The sequence below is a fragment of the Saimiri boliviensis genome, chromosome 21 (assembly GCF_048565385.1).
Source record: "Saimiri boliviensis isolate mSaiBol1 chromosome 21, mSaiBol1.pri, whole genome shotgun sequence".
Lineage (NCBI taxonomy): Eukaryota > Metazoa > Chordata > Mammalia > Primates > Cebidae > Saimiri > Saimiri boliviensis.
In genome coordinates, this window is record NC_133469.1 from 23,200,057 (window position 1) to 23,223,240 (window position 23,184).

General features: G+C 58.1%; 3 protein-coding genes and 1 non-coding gene across 6 annotated transcripts in view; 1 reads left to right on the forward strand and 3 right to left on the reverse strand.

Moving 5' to 3' along the window:
* Position 1: 1 nt before the first annotated feature.
* On the reverse strand, positions 2-8,868 carry RANBP1 (RAN binding protein 1). Its single transcript, XM_039462549.2, has 6 exons — positions 8,608-8,868; positions 7,135-7,271; positions 4,561-4,718; positions 1,966-2,094; positions 1,025-1,090; positions 2-234 (listed from the first exon to the last, which is right to left on the reverse strand). The coding sequence occupies exons 1-6, from the start codon at positions 8,620-8,622 to the stop codon at positions 140-142; spliced, it is 600 nt and encodes a 199-aa protein (XP_039318483.1). The 5' UTR covers positions 8,623-8,868; the 3' UTR covers positions 2-139.
* LOC120361097 (small nucleolar RNA SNORA77) lies at positions 865-992 on the reverse strand. Its single transcript, XR_005577457.1, has one exon. It is a non-coding gene; the product is annotated as a small nucleolar RNA SNORA77 (small nucleolar RNA).
* A 79-nt stretch (positions 8,869-8,947) lies between the features above and the next one.
* TRMT2A (tRNA methyltransferase 2 homolog A) lies at positions 8,948-14,457 on the forward strand. Its single transcript, XM_003942682.4, has 12 exons — positions 8,948-9,371; positions 9,646-10,220; positions 10,421-10,529; positions 10,751-10,932; positions 11,117-11,231; positions 11,327-11,442; positions 11,519-11,630; positions 12,978-13,100; positions 13,256-13,331; positions 13,527-13,643; positions 13,754-13,850; positions 13,964-14,457. The coding sequence occupies exons 1-12, from the start codon at positions 9,348-9,350 to the stop codon at positions 14,193-14,195; spliced, it is 1,878 nt and encodes a 625-aa protein (XP_003942731.1). The 5' UTR covers positions 8,948-9,347; the 3' UTR covers positions 14,196-14,457.
* Positions 14,458-14,879: 422 nt separating this feature from the next.
* The window catches only part of DGCR8 (DGCR8 microprocessor complex subunit), a 34,087-nt gene continuing 25,782 nt past the window's right edge, over positions 14,880-23,184 (reverse strand). For all 3 annotated transcript variants that reach the window (XM_074390921.1, XM_074390922.1, XM_039462545.2), the window contains 5 exons: positions 20,431-20,531; positions 20,005-20,111; positions 19,277-19,404; positions 17,766-17,879; positions 14,880-16,748 (listed from right to left, as the gene is read on the reverse strand). In XM_074390921.1, coding sequence (XP_074247022.1) covers positions 16,665-16,748; positions 17,766-17,879; positions 19,277-19,404; positions 20,005-20,111; positions 20,431-20,531 — 534 coding nt within the window. In that variant the 3' untranslated portion in view covers positions 14,880-16,664. The remainder of the gene's footprint in view (positions 16,749-17,765; positions 17,880-19,276; positions 19,405-20,004; positions 20,112-20,430; positions 20,532-23,184) is intronic.

Sequence of the window (23,184 nt, forward strand, 5' to 3'; positions counted from 1 at the left end):
CTGAATGTTGAATTCAGTTCTTTATATAACGTCCCTTGTAAAAACGAAACAGAATAAAAACAAACCGAAAAAGAGGGGCAGGGTAAAATGTTTTTAAAAAAAGGAAAGGAAAGAGGAAAAGGAAATAAAATAAGACGATTTATTGCTTCTCCTCCGCATCCTCCTTGGTCTCCTTCACCGAGAGAGTTTCTAGCTTTTCCGCCACTTTTTCAGCATGATCGTTTTTGCCTGATCCTGCGAAACACAAGAAGCACAGTGAGAAAACAGAAGCGCGGTGCATTCCAACGCAGGGCCCTCACCAGGCCAGTCCTGACGCCGCCACCCACCCACAGCAGCTCGCCCGCTCCCAGGACAGACTACTGCCCGGCCAAGCCACCTCCTGGAGTCTGTCTTCCTGAAACCCAGTGACCACAGGAGGTCAAATGGATGCACTGTGAGCACTGCCTAGACCAGGCATCCCCAAACTTTTTACACAGGGGGCCAGTTCACTGTCCCTCAGGCCGTTGGAGGGCTGCCACATACGGTGCTCCTCTCACTGACCACCAATGAAAGAGGTGCCCCTTCCTGAAGTGCAGCGGGGGGGGGGGGGGGGGGCGGCGGATAAATGGCCTCAGGGGGCCGCATGCGGCCCATAGTTTGGGGACGCCTGGCCTAGATCACGGTCAGGCTGCTCAGGGACATCTGGCCACCTGCCACCACAGCCGCAGTCCAGCCTCACGGCAGAGGACCAAGCCCTCTGAGAGACAAACCGAGGACCATCGGAAAGCACCTTCTGCTGAGCTGCAGGCAGTGCCCGGACTCCAGCGCCCGCCCAGGTGGACCTGAGTCCAGGAACACTGATGTGCTCAGGGCTTCCCAGGAAGCACCTGTGTCCCCAGGCAGCTGCATCTCCCTGGATAGGTCAGGTGGCCACTACAGCACCCTGGAATGTTTATCTGGCAGACAGAAAAAGCACCCGCCTGGAAGGGCAGTCAGGTGCAGAGTGGGTCTGCAAGGAAGCCCCCCACCCACGGCACCACAGCACCTTTCTTTTCTCTGTCTTCGATCTCTTTCCTGCATTCTTCAAACTTTGTTTTGAATTTCTGTGCATCTGTGTGGAAGGGAGAGAAAAGACTCTTAAGAGCTGTGAGCAGTGGAAGGGATATGCCCTGGCAGGTCTGAAGAGCCAGGATTCGCAGAAGACCCATTTCATGGTAATTTCTGTCCAAAGAAAGGGCTGGAGCATCTGACACTGGCCCTGGCCTTCTGTCTCCTTCCTCTGACTGTAACCGTTTAGGCAGAGTGGTGGAGCCCGGCCCTCTCTGCCACAGGCTCAGCTCCCCACCATGGGGCGCACTCTGGCTGGTCCTCTTCCTCCTCAACAGCTGCCACTCCTGGAGCAAGGGCAAGGTCACTCAGCACCAGATGGCCAGCTACCAGGTGCCAGGCCACAGCACCCACCGATTCCTCCAGGAGCCACCAGACACAGCTTGGATGATCCGGACATCCACCTTCACACTGTGCGACACCCCCAATCTCACACACACACACACACACACACACCCCCTACCAAACACCACTACACGCACCCAACCACACATCCCAGCCCCTGCTGGCACTCAGGCAACCATGAGGGGCCCCTTGCCCCCGCGAGCAGGAGGATCAGCACTGGGAGGAAGCCCTGGGTCGGGTCTCAGGCTCCACAACACTTGACAGGAACTGGAACTTAAAGAGGAAACCAAAGCATCAGGCACAAGGCGACTGAGCGGACGCCGCTGTTCGGCAGCTACTCGGCAGCTTTGCATTTACGAGGGAAGGCACTGCCTGTGGCTTCAGTAAACAGCAGGGCAGGGCAGCCCACACTGCACACGCCCCAGTTACTACCCCCCTCCCCAAGAGGCAACAGCATTTGTTGCACATAACCGGACGCACTGCCATGCAGGTGATCCCCAAGTCAGGTGGGTCCCCCAGGGTCCCCTGGCTCACTCTCAGCATTCAGGAAGCGGATGGCCAGCAACTCTGGCTTGGGGCACTCATCGGCGAAGTCAGCATGGGTGTTCCAGACCCAGGCACGGTCGCTACCCGCATTGGGCTTCAGCTCCATCATCGGCGTGACTGAGGAGAGAGAAGATGGTGAGGACGGCAGGATGGCTGAAAGGCCAGCACACCCAGCCCTGGCCGCAGAGCACCCTGCGGGGTCTGCTTCAGACAACACTGGGACAGTCCGTCTGGGGTCAGAGAACCAGGCTTCAACAAAGTGCCAGAGGGCCTGAGTTTTATTCAAACCTTTAAAAATGTCCCATAATCACTTAAAACCAGGACCATCCTCATCAGGAACAGGCGGCCCCCTGACCATAAGGCCATCTCCACTCGAGCCATGGGCAGGATCACTTGGCACACAGACCCCCACCTCCAGAAATGCCGAGAAGCAGAGCCGGAAAAGCAGGCCCCAGCTCTAGTTCCAGGGCTGCACTCAAGCCCAACACCGATCCTCTTGGTCCTGATCCCGACCACACAGTCAGAAGTCAGGGCGCAAGGCCCAAGGGGCCCAGCCTTTCCCGAGGGAACCCAACACATGGAGCCAGCCCATCTGAAAGTGGGGGGCAACCGAGGGCTGGAAAGTGGGGCGGTTGCCAGGAAGGAACCCACAGGGGCTGGCTGCAGCCCGCAGCAGTGCACACCCCACCCGCATGACTGGTGCCTGGAGGACACGGGAGACAGAGCCCCGGCCTGCAGCGGACGCCTCCCCGCAACTCCTCAGGCACAGGCAGCCCCAAGGGGAGATGACCCTGCCGGCGACCACTCTTCAGAACGGCTCCCTGAGAACCCAGAGCATCCCAGGTGGTGCCCACACCTAGCCCAGGCCACAAGCACCCCCAGGCTACCCCTACATGTCACCGTCGGAAGTGGGAGCTGGGGGGATCTCGCCTACTGCAGCCCGCCACAGCCAGGCCTCCTGGATGCCCCCTTCACGCCCAGCCCACAGCCTCCCTGACACCCCACCCAGAGGCCAGCCTCTACCCACTGCCACTTTTCCTGTCTACCGAGGGCCCATGATGGGCACAAGACACTACCGAGGGCCCATGATGGCACAAGATGGCTCTGCCCAGATGCCCAGGGGCCCAGGACCAACTCACCATGCACACACAATAACCTGCAACCTGACCGGGCTCTGGGAGCAGCACAGGGCACCAGGGAAGACCCCTGAGGAAACGATTCAAGCTGGGCTTGAGGAGGAAGAGGACCAGCCAGAGTGCAAGCTTCCCCAGGACTAGACATGCTGGGCAGGGAGGGTGGGGAACCCAGGAGCCAGTTCCCAAGGAAGTCTGGCAGGCCAGGCCGTGCACCAAGGTGCCCACAGCACAGGCAGACCCCCGCCCAACCCCCTGCATGGCCCATAAGGGCCGAGCCACTCAGGCTCCTGCCAGCAGTCCTCCTGCACCTGGGATGAGGGCCCTGCCCCACCGGACACGCATGACACTCAACAAACGACACTAGGAAGCTTACCAAAAGACACCCCAAGACAAGTGTACTTCCAGACATGCCACCAAGCCGGGCAGCACAATCTAAGGACAGCTGGCAGCCAGACACACTTGGGACAACCTACTGCCACTTCTTTCCAGGCCACGCTGGGCCCCTCACAGGGTGGCTAGAGCTCTCGGCTGAATCTGCCCAAGGTCGTCTACTTCTGCAGCTGCACAGGTGCTGAAGGCCCGGCCACCTTCTCCCCAGCCCCGTGCCCTCCCCAGGGAAGATCCTGGTGAGGGTGGAACACAGCACAGCTGAGGAGGCTGGCGCCTGGGCACCTCACACATCCACCTTCACACTGCCCGACGTCCCCAATCTCACACACACACACCCCCGGACACCACACCCCTCAAACACCACATGCGTCCAACCACACATCCCAACACCACACATAACCACAATTCCAAACCCCACACACACATCCCAGACACCACACACAGACCCCAACACGACACATCCCCCCAACGCCACACACACAACCACATTTCCAAACACCACACAGACCCCGACACCACACACGTCCAAACACCACACACACCCCAGACGCCACACGCACACCCCGACACCACACACACAACCACACTTCCAAACACCACACGCACACCCCCAGACGCCACACACTTTCAGACACTACATGTACCCCCCAAACACCACCCCTCCAGACACCACACCCAACCACGCACCCCTAGACACGTCCCCAGAGGTATCACACACACCCCCACCACACACACACACACACACACACACACACACACACACACACAGTGCCCCCTCGCCCTGCCCTGCAGCACTCACTCCTCGTCCCGAGCCCAGCCTGGGCGCCGTGTCCTCCCGTCTGGCTGCCTCCACACCCCCGTGTGCTCTAAGCTTCGCTGCGGGCCTGCTCTGAGTTCAGAGGCACGTCTGAAAAACGTATTTCTGGTTTTAAATTCAACAAACACACCACAAACTTGCACGCTCCATGTAATAACACGCTCCCCAGTTCCCAGTCAGCCCTGAAAGAATCTTCCCGAAGGTCCCAGGCCGAGCTGCTGGGACTGCTGGGCCACCTACTATAGTGGTTGGCACAGATCTTCAGGGTCTTGTCCCGCCGCATGAGGAGGCGGATGGTCCCCTTCTCCTTGTGCTTCAGGAGCTTGACATCGCCGGTGCCTCGCTCCTTCCATTCTGGGAGGTCGTTCTCCGAGGCAAACCGGAACAGTTTCGCCCGCCTACAAGAAAAGCCGCCAGGTTAGGAATGCAGGCTGGCAGCCCATAGGCGGCGCCTGCACGAGAGGACACAGGACAACCCCGCGCTCAGGGCCTGACGCCTCCACCAACACCTCTGCCCTTCTTCAGGCTCCGAGAACTGCCCGTCACGACACCATCAGAAAGCACAGCAGCCCAACAAAGTCCAGGTCATCTTGAATTCCAGTTCTACAACCCAGAGAATTAGACGACTGGACACGGAGGCTCACACCTGTAATCCCAGCACTTGGCGAAGCTGAGGCAGGCAGGCCATCTGAGGTTAGGAGTTCAAAATCAGCCTGGCCAACATAGTGAAACCCCGTCTCTACTGAAAACACAAAAATCAGTCAGGTTTAGTGGCGGGTGCCTGTAATCCCAGCTACTCAGGAGGCAGAGGCAGGAGGATCTCTTGAGCCCAGGAGATCAAGGCTGCAGTGAGCCATGATCGCACCACTGCACTCAGCCTGGATGACAGAGAGGGACCGTATTAAAAAAAAGAAAGAAAGAAAGAAAGTAAAAACAGAGGTGTGTGTGTGTGTGTGTGTGTGTGTGTGTGTGTGAGAGAGAGAGAGCGAGAGAGAGACAAAGAGAAAGAGAGAGAGAGAGAGAGAGAGAGAGAGAGAAATGGCCCAATGTAGGAAAAGAAGCCCCCTGGGCTGGGCATCCCACAGTCACTGTGCAAGAGCACCCCAGCCCAGAGATTCGGGGGAACAGTATGGATCAGGTGCAGGACAAGGACCGCCACCCTATACCCAGCATCCCTCAACTATGAGATGGCCTCTGTTCTCCCTGAGACCCCAACCCAGAGAAGAGGCCCAGGCCTCTGCTCAGTCAACAGGCCCTGGCCAACACCCAGCCCTCCTGCCCGGGAGCAGCCCCTCCCACTGGGGACCGGGGTACCCAGAACCCAACAGCCCACTCTCGGGGCTCAGGCTGCGCCCTCCCTCTGCGCCCAGCTCCACTGCCTCTCTCAGACGACTCTGCTCTCTGCCCCCACATGATTCTGGCAAGGGAGACTGTGCCACGAGGCTCCCCAACAGGACACCCCTGGAGCTTTACTGCAGATGCCCAGGCCCACCCTGTGGCCTCATCTCCCTCAGAGAGAGCCCAGGCCCAGGACACCAGGAACACCTCCCACCCAACGTGGGCAGTGAGGGGATAGGGGCAAGCACTTCACCCCAGGAAGGAGCTGCTCCCAAACAGGGGCCACAGCAACACATCAGCAGAGTGAAGACCCAGCCACCCAGGGGCTTCAGGGAGATGTCCATCACCCTCTGTGACCAAAGTGTGAAACAGGTGTCCCTCCCAGTTATCCTTTCCCAGGCCCCCTTCCCTGGAGGAGACTCACAGTAGGAATGACCCTCTCTGCTTCCCTCTCCCACCCCAGAGCAACCCAATCTTAATCTGGACTCTTGAAGCAACTTCAAGGGTGGGGGAGGCTCCATCAACTCGGAACAGGGAAAAACTGCAACCTCATTTTCACTAAGGTATGCAACTAAACACAGTGTTTGGCTGGGCGCGGTCGCTCACGCCTGTAATCCCAGCACTCTGGGAGGTCAAGACGGGTGGATCACAAGATCAAGAGATGGAGACCATCCTGGCCAACACGATGAAACCCTCTCTCTACTAAAAATACAAAAAAAATAGCCGTGGCGCGTATCTGTGGTCCCAGCTACTCAGGAGGCTGAGGCGGAAGAATCGCTTGAACCCAGGAAGCGGAGGTTGCAGTGAGCCGAGACTGCACCACTGCACTCCAGCCTGGCGACAGAGCAAGACTCCGTCTCCAAAAAAAAAAAAGGTGTCTGTTGCAATACTGAGTGTGGGTGACAGGCCACAGTCTCCACAATGCTGTGACGTTGTCACAAGACACAAGGCTGGTACACACCACTGCAGCCAGCTCTTCAGTGAGGGTGTTAAGAAGCACACGTACAGTTTTTTTTTTTAAGTGGCTTTAATAACTAAACCATCACCTTTATTTTTCATGTTATCATTGCAAGCATTATTTTGAGTATTAAAAACACCGGCTGGGGGATTTCTAAGTTTCACAACATCAAAAAAGTCTATGCTGCAAAAAAAAAAAAACCCCTGCTCAACCAAGGGAATCCTTGGATCCTCAGAAGCCAGTGCAAGGAAGGGCAGCAGGGCTGCCATGCCAGTGGACAGAGCAGCAATGATGGACGCCTTCCATGCGACTGGCTGCATGGCAGCAAGGGCACCTGGCAAAGTCATGCAACGAATGGGTTAAATTTCCACATGGATCGGTCACCAAATAACTTTAGGCCCTTCCTTTAAACAGCCTCAGTCTGATGAAAAGTCAGTCCAAGACCTGGATGCCTATAAAAGCTGTAAGTTCGACCTTAACACTTAAGATTCCTATTTCGAGGAGGTCGGCGTACTTACATTTTAAAAAGTTCCTCTTCATCTTCTTCCAGCGTTTTAATTTCTTGCTCGGGAAGAGAAACTATTGGCTCAAACTGAGGATCATGGTTGGACTCGTCTGCATTCTCAGTGGAAGTATCATGGTCCTCATGAGTGTCCTGCGGAGACAGACAGAAGAGGTTACACTGCTGGCCTATGGATCTGGCTTACAGCCAGAGCCCAGCCAGTGCCTGCAGTGGTCAGCCCCACCAGTGAAGGGCCTTCGGATACAAGGATGGACTCCACCCCAAAGCAAGAAGCTAAGCCCACTCTTCCACACTAGGAAAGGTTTTTGCATTTACACCCAGCTCCACAGACTCAGCACGTGAGCCTACAGCAAGACACCAGAGCTTGGGCCCCTCCCCCCGATTCACAGATATCAATCATCTGTGCACAGATTGATGGAGGACCCTACAAGGCAGCCAACACTTGCAGAGAGTGGCCTGGGAGAAACTGCATCTCTTTGAGCATCAGTTTCTTCCTCATCCATAAAATACAGATGATAGCTGCTGTGTGAAGATCAAAGGACACAAAGGTAAGTCGAAATGGATTTTGAAATGTTCCCTTAAAGCAAAATGTAACCCTTTCAGTTTTTACTAATTTGGAAAAAGTTGTGCTCTTGCTTACTAGAATGAAAAAGTTGCTACAGGACTTCCGGGGTTTACAGTGGATTCGCAGCTCTGCCAGCAATTTTTTCACAGTTTAGGAAATTATTAAGTAGAGAAGCTATAACTGGCACAAGTCATGAAATCCTGACCCAATTTAGAGAATAGGAAAGCACCAATAATCATATTTTAGGTTGGAGTCTTCCAGAACACGAGCCGTAGCTACCCAGTAAGAGACCCAAGACTAAAACCCTTAACACAAACTGGAAAAGAAAACATAAGCTTTTCACTGCTCTTCCCTGGTCCCCACAGTACTGCGGCTCCGCAGCGGCCCGCACTCACTCAACCGGACACCGCAGCCAACCAAGCCGCCCCCTAGGTCGGCGCGTCCAGGGCCTGCGCCCCACGCTAGAACGCGACCTTCTGCCAGAGGCCGGTGGCGGTTCGCGACGTGAGAAGCGAATGAATGAAGTGCTGCGTGGGCGGCGGAAGTAATAAATGCACCGTACTAGTGGGAAGCCCCAAGTGGGCCGAGCCGGAGGAAACCTGCCGCCCGCTCCAGTTCCCGGAGGCTAGGGTCGCCTCGCGTGGCAACGGCCACTCCCCAGCCCACCCCAAGGTCACGCGGGCGCCCTGCAGCCCCCAGGCCCAGAGCCTGCACCCCGAGACGCCCCAACTCTACAGGCCTCGAGCCCCCAGGCCCCGCGCGCCCCGACCCCGCGCCACCGAGGCCCTACAGACGGGCGGGGGTTGATGGCTGCGGCGCGGGCCGCCCACGTGGCCGCTGATAGCGGCCCCAGTCCCATCGGCCCCGCACGCCCACCCTGTCCCCGCTTGGGCCCGGCCGCACCTTGGCGGCCGCCATGGGGGCGCGGCGGCGGCGGCGGCTCAGCTGGGTCGGTCGTCGCTGGCTCCGCGGCCTCTCGGCGGCTACTCGTAGCTCTTTCCCTCCGCGTCTGGCGCCGGCGCCTCCTGCCTGCCCGCTCTTCCCTCCGCCCCGCGACCCGAACCTCGACCCCTGACCTCCGCGGCGGGAAACACGCCGCGATTCAAAACCAGTATAGCTTTATTGGCTCATGCGGCGGACATTCTCATTGTCCGACCCGCCCCGCGCTTCCCGCCAAAACGCCCGCGGCGCATGCTCGGCCCGCCCTTCAGCCAGAGGAGGGCGCACTCCCGGCGACCCCCGCGCGCACTTCCGTCCCGGCCACGCGCGCCTCTAGACCTGGCTAAAGTGGTTGGGGGTTGGAGCCGGCGCGTGGCGATGATGTTGCCGGAAGCCAGGATCATAGAGACGCCTGGCCTCCGCGGCACGCTCTGGCGGACTAAGAGTAGCGGGCGAAGCGAGCGGCCAGCGCGGGCCCCTGGCGGGCTGGCGGTACAGCCCCAAGCCTGAGGCCCGGACCCGAGCACCGCAGGTTCGATTCCCGCCCCGCCCAGGGCGAGGCTGGCGGTGGCGGCGACCTCGCGGCGTTGCACGGGCTCTCTGGGCACCCCCTCCTCTGAGCACTTCTCGGGTGACGGGCCTAGGACCAGGTGGCCAGGCGGCCCCCGTGGCGCCCCTGGTCTAGGCGGAGAACGACCTGGGCGATGAGTGAGAACCTCGACAACGAGGTAGAGTGCGGGGAGATGGTGGGTAGAGACGGGGTTGGGGTGGGAGGAGGCAGGGTGAGGCAGGAAATCTGCCAGAGAAGATGCAGGGTAGAGACGGGTGCCTTGGAGTAGGAAAGGATACGGGAATGGGATCAGGAAGGTAGAATGGGGCAGGGGAGGGACAGGGCTGAGTGCAGAGTGCACCGACGGAGGTCTGGGTGTGCCATAGGGGAACCTGGGGGGCCAGAACCCAGGGCCTGGTCCTCCCCCTAGCACCCCATCTGTCCCCACACAGGGCCCAGAGCCCATGGAGAGTTGTGGCCAGGAAAGCAGCAGTGCCCTGATCGGCCCTACAGCCTCGGTGCCCCCTGCAGCCCCAGCAGCCCTGCAGGAGGCAGAGGAAGAGGGGGCTGGGACAGCTACAGGGTCGGGGCCTCAGCCTGGGCTCTACAACTACATCAGGGATGACCTGTTCACCTCTGAGATCTTCAAACTGGAGCTGCAGAATGTACCTCGCCATGCCAGCTTCAGCGATGTCCGTCGCTTCCTGGCCCGGTTTGGCCTGCAGCCCCACAAAACCAAACTCTTTGGACAACCACCCTGCGCCTTCGTGACATTTCGCAGCGCTGCAGAGAGGGACAAGGCCCTGCGCGTTTTGCATGGTGCCCTCTGGAAAGGCCGCCCACTCAGTGTGCGCCTGGCCCGGCCTAAGGCCGACCCCATGGCCAGGAGGAGGCGACAGGAGGGTGAGAGTGAGCCGCTGGCAACACGAGTGGCCGATGTAGTGACCCCTCTCTGGACAGTGCCCTATGCTGAGCAGCTTGAGCGGAAGCGGCTGGAGTGTGAGCAGGTGCTGCAGAAACTCGCCAAGTGAGTGAGGTCGGAGGCACCCCTCCTGGCCGGGGCTCTGGCAGCCCTTTTGGGAGCTAGCCAGTGAGACACCCATGTTACCATGGGCACAATGACATCCCGAAGGAGGGGCAGGAGCCTGGCCATTTGGGGAGTGGCCGGGCATGGGGTGGGGGGGGGGCAGTAGGTGGAGTCCAACCACAGATCTGCTCCTCTAACAGGGAAATCGGGAGCACCAACCGTGCCCTGCTGCCCTGGCTGCTGGAGCAGAGACACAGGCACAACAAAGCCTGCTGCCCACTGGAGGGGGTCAGGCCATCACCCCAGCAGGTCAGGCTCGACTTCAGCGGCCACAGACCCCTCTACTGGGTTTTGAAAAACTTTGCTTTTGCTCACCTTTCCAGTTGCTCTGTGTTTTCTTCTGGTGACTTATCACATACCTTTCGGTTGTCGCTCTTGTGTTTTGACTGCCAGCCCCTGTGGGGAAATGAGGGTTTTCAGGGCACAAGCGCTGGGCAGCCAGGGTAAGGTGCAGCTGTCTCTCCCTGCAGACCGAGTACCGTAATAAGTGTGAGTTTCTGGTTGGCGTCGGGGTGGATGGGGAGGATAACACCGTGGGCTGTCGGCTCGGCAAGTACAAGGGCGGGACGTGTGCCGTGGCAGCCCCGTTTGACACCGTGCACATCCCCGAAGCAACCAAGCAGGTGGTGAAGGCCTTCCAGGAGTACATCCGGTGAGGATCTGTGACAGGGCTCCTGGGAAGTTCTGCGTGGTCCGGAAGCAGAGGGTGGGGATCCCACCCTGGGAATTCTGGGGTACCTGCCATTTCAGCCACATGGAGGAAGGTGTGGCCCAGGGAGAGAGCAGAGGGCTGCTTCCCCAGTCATGGGCACCCAGCCAGCTCGTGATTCCCACAGGTCCACTCCATACTCAGCATATGACCCAGAGACGTACACAGGCCACTGGAAGCAGCTGACTGTGCGTACTAGCCGCCGCCGCCAGGCCATGGCCATTGCCTACTTCCACCCCCAGGTCTCAGGCGGCGGCCCTGTTCGGGGGGGGGGTACATACCTAGCCTGGGTGGGCCTCGCCACAGCCTGATGGGACCTTTTCACCACTTACTCCAGAAACTGAACCCTGAGGAGCTGGCAGAGCTGAAGGCCTCCCTCGCACAGCACTTCATGGCAGGGCCAGGCAGGGCCAGTGGAGTGACCTGCCTCTACTTCGTGGAGGAGGGACAGCGGTGAGGAGCCCGCGTTGCCTGGGACGGGTCCCTGCAGGGGGCTGTGACACTGAAAGACCTGCACTTCTGCCCACAGAAAGACTCCCAGCCAGGAGGGCCTGCCCCTGGAGCACGTGGCAGGGGACCAGTGCATCCACGAGGACCTGCTAGGGCTGACCTTCCGGATCTCTCCACACGCCTTCTTCCAGGTAGCCCCGAGTACCCGGTGTGCATGGGGACATGTGGAGGGAAGCCTGACGGAGCGTTAGGACATGACGGGAGAGAATCGGCAGGGGAGCCACGGGGGAGGGTGAAGTAGGACAGAGGTTGGTCACTTTTTTGATTCGTGACAACCTAGAGGTACACACAGCAGTGGCCCTTCTTGTCATGAGGTGGCTGAGGCGTGGCCCTCAGTGCACTACCAAAGGACACTGCTCTGGGCTTGGCAGGAGGGAGGCCGTGGCGGCCTCTGGGCTGGGGAACACTGTTTCACTGTCCCACTCAACTGCTGCAGGAAGGCTGTGGGGACCAGGAGCAGCGGTTTTTGGAGACAGGCCTGGCAGGAGCTGCTGGAGGGCCAGGTGTGGGGGTGGGAGCTGCAGTTGGGTAACTCCAGGAGCCCTGTTGCGAATTGTGGGAGGCAAAGGCCCCTTGCTGGGCCAGGAAGGGTGCAGCCTGCTGGCCCTCATGAGCCCTCAACCCATCGGGGCAGGGAGGAGGCCATTCTCAGCACAGGCCTGGCTTTTAAAGCTGGGGGCTGCCAGGCAGGGTGGCGCGTGCCTGTAGTCCCAGCTACTCGGGAGGCTGAGGTGGGAGGATCGCTTGAGCCCAGGAGTTCTGGGCTGTAGTGCGCTCTGCTGATCGGGTGTCTGTATTAAATTCAGCATCAATACGATAACCTCCCGGGAGCGGGGTTCCACCAGGTTGCCTAAGGAGGGGTGAACCGGCCCAGGTCAGAAACGGAGCAGGTCAAAACTCCTGTGCTCATCAGTAGTGGGATCGCACCTGTGAATAGCCACTGCACTCCAGCCTGGGCAACATAGCGAGACCCCATCTCTTAATTAAAAAATAAAAATAGGGGCCGGGTGCAGTGGCTCAAGCCTGTAATCCCAGCACTTTGGGAGGCCGAGGCGGGTGGATCACGATGTCGAGAGATCGAGACCATCCTGGTCAACATGGTGAAACCCTGTCTCTACTAAAAATACAAAAAATTAGCTTGGCGTGGTGGCGCGTGCCTGTAATCCCAGCTACTCGGGAGGCTGAGGCAGGAGAATTGCCTGAACCCAGGAGGCGGGGGTTGCGGTGAGCCGAGATCGCGCCATTGCACTCCAGCCTGGGTAACAAGAGCGAAACTCCGTCTCAAAAAAAATAAAAATAAAAATAAAAAAGCTGGGGATAGGGTGAGGGCATTAGCAAGAGTTGGTCAAAGGAGGGGACAGGACAGGGAAGAGGTTGGGCACCAAGGTGGGCAGCAGGATGGAGGAACCCAAGAACGTGGGTCTCAAGGGCACCACAGGAGGGGGGCTGCTGACATCCTGGGCACTGCCTTCCCCCAGGTGAACACACCTGCGGCCGAGGTACTCTACACAGTCATCCGGGACTGGGCCCAGCTGGATACAGAGAGCACAGTGCTGGACGTGTGCTGTGGCACCGGCACCATTGGCCTGGCCCTGGCCCGGGTGAGCCCTCCTGCCCCACGGAGGGCACCTTCTCCCCACCCCGCAAAAGCCCCATGGACCCTAGCTTGAAGGCACCACAGCTGACCCCGTCACCCCATGCACTCCCCTCCGTGAGGTAGCCCGGGGTGGGCTGACATCACGCTTTTCTGTTTCAGAAGGTGAAGAGAGTCATCGGGGTTGAGCTGTGCCCAGAGGCTGTGGAGGACGCCCGGGTGAATGCCCAGGACAATGGTGAGTGGCAAGGCCGTGGACGGGGGCAGGGACAGGCAGCTGTGACCCCTACTGCTAGCCTCGGCAGTGGCTTGGGCTCAGGGGCTGCCTGACAGGTAGAGCAGGCGAGCAGGCTCCTTGGCGAGGGGTTCCCCAGGGCTGGCCCTGTGGGGAAGGTGTGCAGCCCTCTGACAGGCCACGGTGCCGTCTCTTCAGAACTGAGTAACGTGGAGTTCCACTGCGGGAGGGCTGAGGACCTGGTGCCTGCCCTGGTGAGCAGACTGGCCTCCCAGCACCTCGTGGCCATCCTGGACCCACCCCGTGCCGGCCTACGTGAGTGGCTCCTGCTTAAAAAGGTGGCCCGGGAACAAGGACATACGGGGTGGCTCACCACGTTGTGTACACTCTGGCTGTGGGGCCCCAGCTGGTATCTGCCTCCTCAGATTCCAAAGTGATCCTGGCCATCCGCAGAGCCGAGAACCTCAGGCGGCTACTGTACGTCTCCTGCAACCCCCGGGCAGCCATGGGCAACTTTGTGGAGTGAGTGTCAGCAGGGGCCTGGAGGGGGGCAGGCCTGGCACCAAGCTCCCAACTCCCACAAGAGCCCCTGACTAGCCCACTGTTTGACCCTGGCACCCGTTTTTCCCCCACAGCCTCTGCAGAGCCCCATCTAACCGGGTGAAGGGTGCTCCCTTCCGGCCGGTCAAGGCCGTGGCAGTGGACCTGTTCCCGCAGACCCCGCACTGTGAGATGCTCATCCTGTTCGAGAGAGTAGAGCACCCCAATGGCACAGGGGTCTTGGGGCCCCACAGCCCTCCAGCTCAACCCACACCAAGGTCCCCAGATGACAGCCCTCAGAAAACCAGGGCCTTCCCCTCATCTTAGGCCCAGGACCCATCGTGGTAACAGAAGCCAAGGGACTCCCCAGACCCCAGGGGTGGGGAAAGGCACGGCCTGCTGGCAAGGATGTTCCGAAGTGGGCAGCCAAAGGGTGCAGAACCCCGTGCCCCACCAGGACTGGCCTGCTGCTGGGGGTAGGGGCCCTGACCAAGAAGGCAGGGTAGGCTTCGGTGGCCTGTTCCCCACCCACAGGGTCTTTGTAAACTAATCAAGGCTGTGAGGGCCAGAATAAACTGCTCAATGAAGAGTGTTTCTGTGATGAGAGCCAGGGCTCTGAACACAGGGCCTTCCTTTTTGTCCCCATGGGGCCTGGGTGTCAGAGAAAGGGCCTGACTAGGCCTGGGCAGCTCTGTAAGCCCTTCGGCATGGTTGGGAGAGTCAGAGCAAGAGCTTTTTAACAGAATGTTGAATCTGATGCTAAAACTTGAGGAGGTAGAGACTGCATCAGCTAGGTGGATGGGGTGGAGAGCATTGGGCAATGAGCTGGCCCCTCCATGGCCTCAGCCTGGCAGAGAGGGCATCAGCCAAAGAAGGGACCATACTGGGGTGCTGCTCAGCTGTTTCAAAAGTGGGGTCCAGCCTGCAATGGGGCCAGGAGGGTATCTGGCCAGTCAAGGGTCTACAGGGTGCCAGCCTCTCACCCTTGGAATGAAGACACTAGCCATTCCCTTCTGGACAGTTTGCTTTATATGTTCAGACAGACAAGGCTCGCCTTCCAGGCGCAGCCCAGTGCCCTTGATGGCATCAGCACAGGCTCCCCTGCCCCGGCCTTGAAGCACAGCTGTGTGCACATGATTCACACCCACACTTGGCAGACAGGCTGGGGGAACAGGGAGACCATGAGGGTATGGCAGCACCTGCTGTGGCGCTGCCTGGGAACAGCAAGACGCAGTGAGGTTCCCCAGCCTCTAGAGGAACACTTGTGCACAAAGCTCTGGTTCACAGGCGCATCTGGCTGGCTAAGGGCAACAGTCACAGTAAATGACTATTCACAGCTGCAGACAGGAGGCAAGACAGAAGCAGGTATCTAATTACAGCAACTTGAGTTGAGGGTTTCTTTTTGAAAGGTCAACACAGAGGCCAACCTTGGTCACACGGTGGGTGAGGGAGGGGTATGTTGTGGGCGGCCCATGGGCTGACACTGTTCTCTGACAAAAAAGGTGCCATCAGTACCACCTGTGGGGGACTTGGTGGAGCACAGAGGCAGCAGAACACTGGACTCTTGATCTAGATGGTGCACCACAAGCACACACTGCCCTGAACAGTTGCTAGACAGGGCCAATGGCAGCCGCCACCACCAGGCCCTGCCTTTGAGCACACCCTGGTGCCTCAGACTCAGGCAGGAACACATTTCCATCCCACACCCGTCCACAGGGGCCACCAGTAGAGAAGCCAGCTGGGCACTGGGCCTGGCTGCACAGAGCAGCTGCCTTTGACATCCAGAGAAGCCACTGTCACAGGTGACAGCCCTGGATCAAGAATGGGCTACGCTGAAGGCCCCTGCTTCCTGTTTAAACAAGTCCACTTGCTAAAATGCATGATTTCAAATCTACCTTCTACTCTCACTGTTAAAGTCTCTTTCCAAATGCTAAAATATCACAAAAGCTTTAAAAAAAATCAATGGATGGACGTATGGACTCAACTGCAAAAAATCTTTGTAAAAAACTGTTGCCGGAGGCCAGCAAAGGCAGGGCCTCAGTGTATAGGGAGGTGTGTTTAGGGCGTTAAGACTTCATCAGAAAAAGGGGCCCAGGAGGCCAGGGCAACTCTGGGGAGGTGGCAGGACGTTGTCCTCGCTGGCATCATGTCCAGACTGGAGAGAGACCACCTTAATGGTTTGCCTGCAATCCCAGAAAAGTAGTTCTGATGCTAAAATTCTGCTTATTTTAAGCCCAAAAGGTTTAAAATGCTCCTTTCTGTTCTACCTTTACAAAGAAAGGAAAACACAGAAGGCAGGTAGGGGCAGGGCACCATGTGTGCTTCCTGACTGGGTCCCTGCAGCAACCCTGCAGGCGCCCTGGGCACAAGGGCCACCTGGCATCGCGGGCCAGCCACAGGACTCAGCCATCCCCTCATCTGCCATCCAAGCATCATGTGTCATCAGTGCGTATTACGTACTAAAATTCATGAAAGCCTTCATAAAAACAGCCTGCGGCAGGTGCACAGAAGCAGGGCCACCGCTGTCCAGTCACCAGCTGCCACTGGTGCAGTCGCTGAGTCCGTCTATTTAGGCCTGGGGCTTCCCAGGAAGAGCCGCTGCTCCACGTGTGTGCTGTGTGGCCGTGGCTGTCCCCGTACACCAGAGCCTCCACCCTCAGGCTGGGCCCACAAATAGGTTGACCACAGGGGAGGAGCTTGGGTCGGAGGCCTGACACTGTGGTGCACGATGCGTGACTATTGGTCTCCTCAGAAGTGCCGCTGGTGGCCCCCGTGCCCTGGCCCATGCCACCTCCCTCACACATCCACGGTGCACAGGGGCTCGCCGCCGGGTTGGGCGGACGCCACAATGGACATCTTGGGCTTCTTCCGAGTCTCCTCCTGAAAAAACAACAAAGGCCAGGGGTGCCGCTGTAGTGGGCTCGGTAGAGGGTTGGGGGGGCACAGCGGGGAGGGGGAGCCTAGAAGACCCAGGAGGCCCTCCAGCCCCAAGGGCACCAGTGCTTGTGATGCCAGGCTGGGAGGAACAGGGAAGGCCTGGGGCAGGCCATGCTGAGTCTACAACCTGGAGGCCCCTGGATCGCCATCAGAGCATGGCGTGTGCAGCCTCCCTGGTAATCAGGACACGTACCAAGAAGTGAAGAATTTCGGGTGCAGTTACAGTGACAGGCCAGGCCTCCCCACTGGGTGTTTCTCCCTTGCCCAGCCTTTGCTTCCCTCAGGCCCAGCCAGAAGCACTGTGTCCTGTGCCTGCTGCCCTCCAGCCCCACAGCCCCTCTCCCGACTAGGGGCAGACCAGGCAGTCTCACTGGCTCCAGGAGGCCAAGCCCCAGCCCAGGGAGCAGCGAGAGACCTGCTGGACTGGGCGGCGGCAGACACCTCCTAGGGCTCTCACTCAGGTTAGGGGGCTACCACACTTAAGAAAGCTCCCCCCGAGAAGGCCCAGGTGGGCGGGTCATGCTTGTGGCCACACAGATGATACCTAAGGACAGAAGATACCACTACCAGCCTGACAGGCCCCTCTTTGAGTGTAGTTCCCAAAGGTGGCTTTAGGAGGCTTCATTAGGACCAAGCCCTACAGATTCAACCTTGGCAGGCACACTGACCTACCTCCAAAAACCCAGTGTAGACATGGGACCCAGGCAGCCCACCAAGGCTGTGACCTTCATGGTCCACCAGGCTGGCCTGCCAGCTCTCTAACAACAGAACCAAAACTGAAGTGACTTGTGAAACCATCATCCATGTTGAAGCTCAAAACCAAGCCTGTCTGATTTTGGAAAGGGGATTCAAGCATTTCCAAGGTGTCCGCTCAGGCACAGGTCCCAGGGTCTACTCTCCCTCCACAGCTGCCACAGGAATGGCCATGGCCTGGGAGCCCTCCGCTAGGGTGGCACTCACCCTCTCCTCGGCCAGCCTCTTCATCTCCTCCTGGAGCTTGCTGAGGATGTGCAGGTTGGGCTTGTTCTTCTTAGCATACTGCTGCAGCTCAATCACACTCTTGTCTGACGTCTCCTGGGAAGCACAGCACCTCACACTCAGACTGCAGGTCGTAGCTCCATGGCCTGCCCCCGCCCAGCAGCTGTATGCCTGGGACCCTGAAGGCAGGCACTCCAGGGCCTGGCAGACGCGAAACAGCCAGGAGCTGTGGCCACACAACTGCAAGCTGACTGCCCGCCTCAGTGATGCCAGGCCTGCTGACAGCAGCAGAGGACGAGGGGCAGTCCACAGCCACTGGGCTTACTTTCTGCCCACACCACACCACTTATGTGGCCTCCTGCCCTGGGCAGAGCAGGGAGGTGAGGTGCTCATGGTACTCAGAGCCCTCATCAAGGAGGGAAACCAGAGCATGGCCGCAGCCAGTAGGAACAGCACACTGCGGAACAGCCACGGCCCAGCCCGTCAGCCCCAGGCACTGAGCTCGCTCTCTGCACATTCCCCGACTGCAGAGCAGCAGCAGGCTGGCCTCAGCCCCTTCCTGTCTTAGGCCAGCCCCGAGGGTGCTACGGTTCCGAGGGATGCCAGCATTCCCCACAGCTATGGCTGTGCCAGCCTGGGACTTTTCCACTCCTGCTTAGAGAAGTTTCCCACACTGGGACCCGAGTAAAGCTTGCCTTCTCTCCCTCCGTCAGAGCCAAGGACTACGCACAGCAAAGGCAGAAGCAAGCACTACCTACATTTCAACCTGCTTCCCAAAAATGTCTCTCCTCAAGTTGCTTAACATGCCCTGGTGGCCTGCGTAGACCCCCTCACCCTCGGACACAGGGCCCACCCACCACTCAGTCCTAGGGCCACCCCACATGCAGCCCCCACCCCTCCACATCTATTTCCCGTTCCACTGACCAAGATGGCAAGAACCCAGAGAGTTTCTGTAGTCATTTGTGGGAAATGAGGAATGTGAACACTCACCTCCCCATGTTTCCCTCCACCCCTCAGGAGCGAGCGAGCACTGGCCAGAACAGCAGAAACAAAACAGATGGCACACACATGCTCTTAGAGCTGGACCGGCACTGGTACCAGGGACAGCTGCCCTGACACACTCGCTCTCCTTCAAGCAGGAAGGACTGGGCCTGGCTCCCGAGCCTTTGCACACCTCCAGGCTGGGCGTACCTTCATCATCTCCCGCCCAGCCCTGCCTTGCACTTCAGCCATCTCCCTACAACCCACACAGCTGGGCCCAGGCTGCGTTCCCAATCACCTACACTTCATTGACCATTCCCAGCAGGCTGCGGGGGAGATTTAGCTAGGACGACCCCACCCCCTGCCCACAAAACCACACAAGTAGCCCAGGAGAAAGGCAGCTATAAGCAAGAGCAGAACTGCCCAGCCCTGCCCCTCTGAGCGCAGAGCCCCAGTAACACACTCCAGTGTGGCAGCACAGGCTGCCCCGCGACCTGATGAGGGCCAGTTACCTGCTTGACCATCTTGCTGCTCTCACGGCCATACATGCGCAGTAAAGACCCCCAGTTCTTGACATGTGGGTGCAGCAGCTGAAGGATCTTCTGTGAGGCTAACTGCTTTCCAACTCTCTTGTTCTTACCTACACAGAGAAAGAGCAAGCTTGGAGAGAAGGGGTCATGAACACCCAGTGCTCATGGGACACCCTGCTGCCCTTAGCCCTCCTGACCCACCCCCCGATGGCCAGCCAGGGCACATTCTCCAGAAACAGACAGCACTCTGCCACTGCTCTGGGCACCTGAGTCTCACAGCACCCAGCTGCCACCTTGAGAGTAGCCCTCAGGGTCCAGGAGCTGAGAGCACGACCATGCAGAGACACACAGCCAAGAGCTTCACTCCTGCCAAGACCCACACCACTGACACAGGGAGCAGCAGGATTCTGCTGGCTGTTTGAGAAGGGCCTTTCCTCCTGCCGCAGGGACAGGGGCTGGCCAGAGAGAGGGGTGGCAGGAGGGGAAAGGGAGAAGACAGAGAAAGTACAGGCAGGACAGCCGCCAGTACACCTTAGGCTGAATGTGTGGCGGCCAGCACACAGCTGGGCTTAGGGACGATGCCAGAGCAACAGCTGGGAGCAAGCCAGAGAAGCGCTGGGAGCAAGCCAGAGAAGCACAGGGCCACACCAGGGGCAACCCGCCTGGCATCACCCCCGGCAGCCACCAGGCAGCAGGGAAGGAATCCTTACACCACCCTCGCACTGTGTGCTTGCCACACGCCATGACGTATTCACTCTTCTGGTTTTTCCCAGGAACCACTTCAAACTTGATAGATGTGTCACCCATTCCATGGTTTCTTTAAGAAAAAACAGACAACAGGTGGCATCCCCTGAGCAGAGCAGCCAGCAGCCTCTGAGGAGCGCTGCTCTGGGAAGCCCTTAAAGACTGAGGAAAAAAGCAAGCCTCTCCTCAGAATGCTTCTTACCCGAGGAGGGAATTCTCCACACACCCAATTCAGGTCTGCAGGACTGACTGGAGGCCAGGGCCACGGGGCTGCTGTATCCCCACGGAAACCCGGCCATGCCTCCGCCTTGGGACAAACAGCCACGAGGATACAAGATGCCAAAGGGGAGCTCCCCACCCTGACTCGGGAGGGAAGGCACCCCCTACCCTACCTTTTAAGGCACTCATGAAGGATCTGATATGGAGACAACAGCCCGGCCTTGCTGGTCAGCTCGTAGACCCGCGAGTCCTCGATGCTGATGTGGTTAAAATACTACAACACAAAGCAGAGGCTCATGAGTCCCCATCAGCCTTCTCGTGGCTGGGCCTGCAGTTGGCTTCCCCCAGAGGCTTCGTATCTGTTCTTATGAGTTCGCCCAGCACATCAAACCCCCAACTCTGCAAGAAACCTACCAGTTATGGGACACGCTCTGTACCTCACCACCCAGTTGCCCATCTCCAGAGCCCACAGTGCCCCTCTGCCCTCAGCACTGTGAGACAGAGTCTGGCATCCCAAGGGGACCCCAGGTACATGGCTGGCTGGCCAGGCCCACCTCACCTGGATCTGATTCTGATCCACAAGGCAGCCTTCTCAGAACTCTAAAGATAAAACAACTTTGGAGGGAGCCTTTACCATCGCCACAACTGAGACTACAGGAGAGGGAAAGTAAGCCAGACCCAAAAGCTGGCCTTAAAAGGCCCAGCTCCCCAACAGCTGAAGCCCCACACAGCCACACAGAGCCCAGCCCCAGGTGGCCAGCAGGGGCCTGGCCCACTTTAGTTTCCAACAGTGTCATCAGCCTGGCTCTGCAGCAAACCCGAGAACACACACGGGAAGGGCAAGAGAGGTAGACAGGGAAACAAGTCTCCCAAGTTACGCTCGAGGGAACGGGGAGATTCCGCACAACGAGGTGTAGGGAAGCTGCACCAGGCTGAGGTGCAGAGGGAGCGCCCACTGCACGCTCCCCGACAAGGCCTTTGGCTAAAGCTGAGAGCTCCTCCCGGGTGAAAGGCGCTGTCCGGCTCTCCAGAGCGTGGACAACCTCCCTGTTGGAGCTGCTGTGGCAACATGCCACAAATTAAATGGCTTAGGACAAGATGTTTATTCTCTTGCCGTCCTGAAGTCCGAAATCAAGGCCTCAGGAGGGCCATATTTCCTTCAGAAGTCTCCAGGGAGCCTCTGTCAGCTCCTGGTGGCCCTGGCATCCCTTGGCTATGGCAGCATTGCTCCGATTTTCATATGGCCCACTAGCCCTGCCCCTCTTCCCTCTTCTTAGAGAAACACGAGACACACTGGATGAAGGGCCCTACCATGCTGCTTCAGTGTGATCTCATGTTAACCTAACTAATGCTATCTGCAACCATCCTCTTTCCAAAAAAGACCACACTCTGAGGTACCGGAGATTAGGCATCAGCCACACCCACACAGAACTTCCCCCACCAGCCCTATTCTGGAGGGGTCTGCAGGGACCTGGAGCCTGCATGGCCCATAGGCTTCGAGGAAGCCTAGAATTAAATGATTCACACACCTTGCTGTGAGGGCTCCACAGTGTGCCACGTCCACTCCGCAGGGATGCTGGCCCTACAGACAGGGCAGCGGGCGGCTCTTCTGCCCTCACTGCTCCAGCAAGCAGCAAAAAGGCCAACTTGCTTCAAGAGCATGCAAGAGGAAGGCGTTGGCCAGGCACAGTGGCTCACATCTTTAATCACAGCACTTTGCAAGGCTGAGGCAGGTGGATCACCTGAGCTCAGGATTTCGAAAGCAGCCTGGCCAACATGGTGAAACCCCATTTCTACTAAAAACACAAAAATTAGCCAGGCATAGTGGTGCACGCCTGTAGTCCCAGCTACTCAGGAGGCTGAGGCAGGAGAATAACCTGAACTGGAAGGCAGAGGCTAGAGTGAGCCGAGATCGCACCACTGCACTTCAGCCTGGGCAACAGAGCGAGACTACATCTCAAAAAGAAAAAAAAAGAGTAAGACACTAGCCCTGAGGCTGGCAAGCAACAAATCCTCAAAGACGCCGCTCCTCTCAAATGCCCAAATCAACATGGGTCTTTTTCCAGGGAAAGTCACTCACCAAGAAATCAGGCCCTAGAACCTCAAGGTCTGGCCAAGCAGCTGACCAATTAGCAATGTCCAGGGCTCTCGGCCCCCAAGGATCCACATAGCCCACGACTTCGGGACTGGCCCTGGAGAAGCTGAGGCCGTGGCTAGAACACACACAGCTAGAGAGCACGCTCAGAAGTTTCTGGCAAAAGACCTACACCAGGATGCCCTGCGCCAAGCTGCCTTGAGCCACACATGCTACTAAGGGTTAATCCACCAGGGACAGGTGGAGGCTCCAGCTCATAAGAGCAGACGAATGGCAGAAGGGACCTGCAGGCAAATCCCTGCTGCTTCTGACAAACAGCATAGGAGAAACCTGGGCAATCAGTGCCTGGCAGACGCCAAAGGATAGTAACAGACGCCTGACACCTCTACATTCCACTATCTAGATGAAATGGACCAATGCCTGGCAAGACACAAACTATCTCGGTAGTCTCAACAGCCCTATACCCATTCAAGAAACTCAACAGAAGTTCAGAGTAGTCATAGTTATAGTTAGTAGTTCATATAATAGTAGTTTAAAACTTTCACACTAGGAAAACTCCAGGCCCAAATTTTAAGGAAGAAATGATACCAATTCTGTATCTCTCTCTTACCCTTCTGAAAAACTCAGGAGGGCCTCTTCCCACTTCACTAACCACACCATGACATGAACACCAAGTGACAATGGTACAAAAACTACACTCATATCCCTCATGAACACAGACGCAGTAGGGAACTAGCAAATTAAAGCCATTAACACATGAAAAGGAATATACACCATGCCCAAGGAGGACTTATCCCAGGATGGCATTTCTTTAAAAATCGGCATAATTAAC

Bases quoted from the DNA above. Each gene is read 5' to 3' on its own strand.
- RANBP1 (XM_039462549.2), bottom strand. The intron at 1,091-1,965 runs GTGAGCCAGGGG...CCTTCCACACAG, and splicing joins CCGCTTCCTGAATGCTGAGA to ATGCACAGAAATTCAAAACA. The intron at 235-1,024 runs GTGCTGTGGTGC...TGTGTTTCGCAG, and splicing joins CGAAGACAGAGAAAAGAAAG to GATCAGGCAAAAACGATCAT.
- TRMT2A (XM_003942682.4), top strand. From the start codon at position 9,348: ATGAGTGAGAACCTCGACAACGAG. The intron at 10,530-10,750 runs GTCAGGCTCGAC...CTCTCCCTGCAG, and splicing joins TCAGGCCATCACCCCAGCAG to ACCGAGTACCGTAATAAGTG. The intron at 13,644-13,753 runs GTGAGTGGCTCC...CTGCCTCCTCAG, and splicing joins CCCACCCCGTGCCGGCCTAC to ATTCCAAAGTGATCCTGGCC.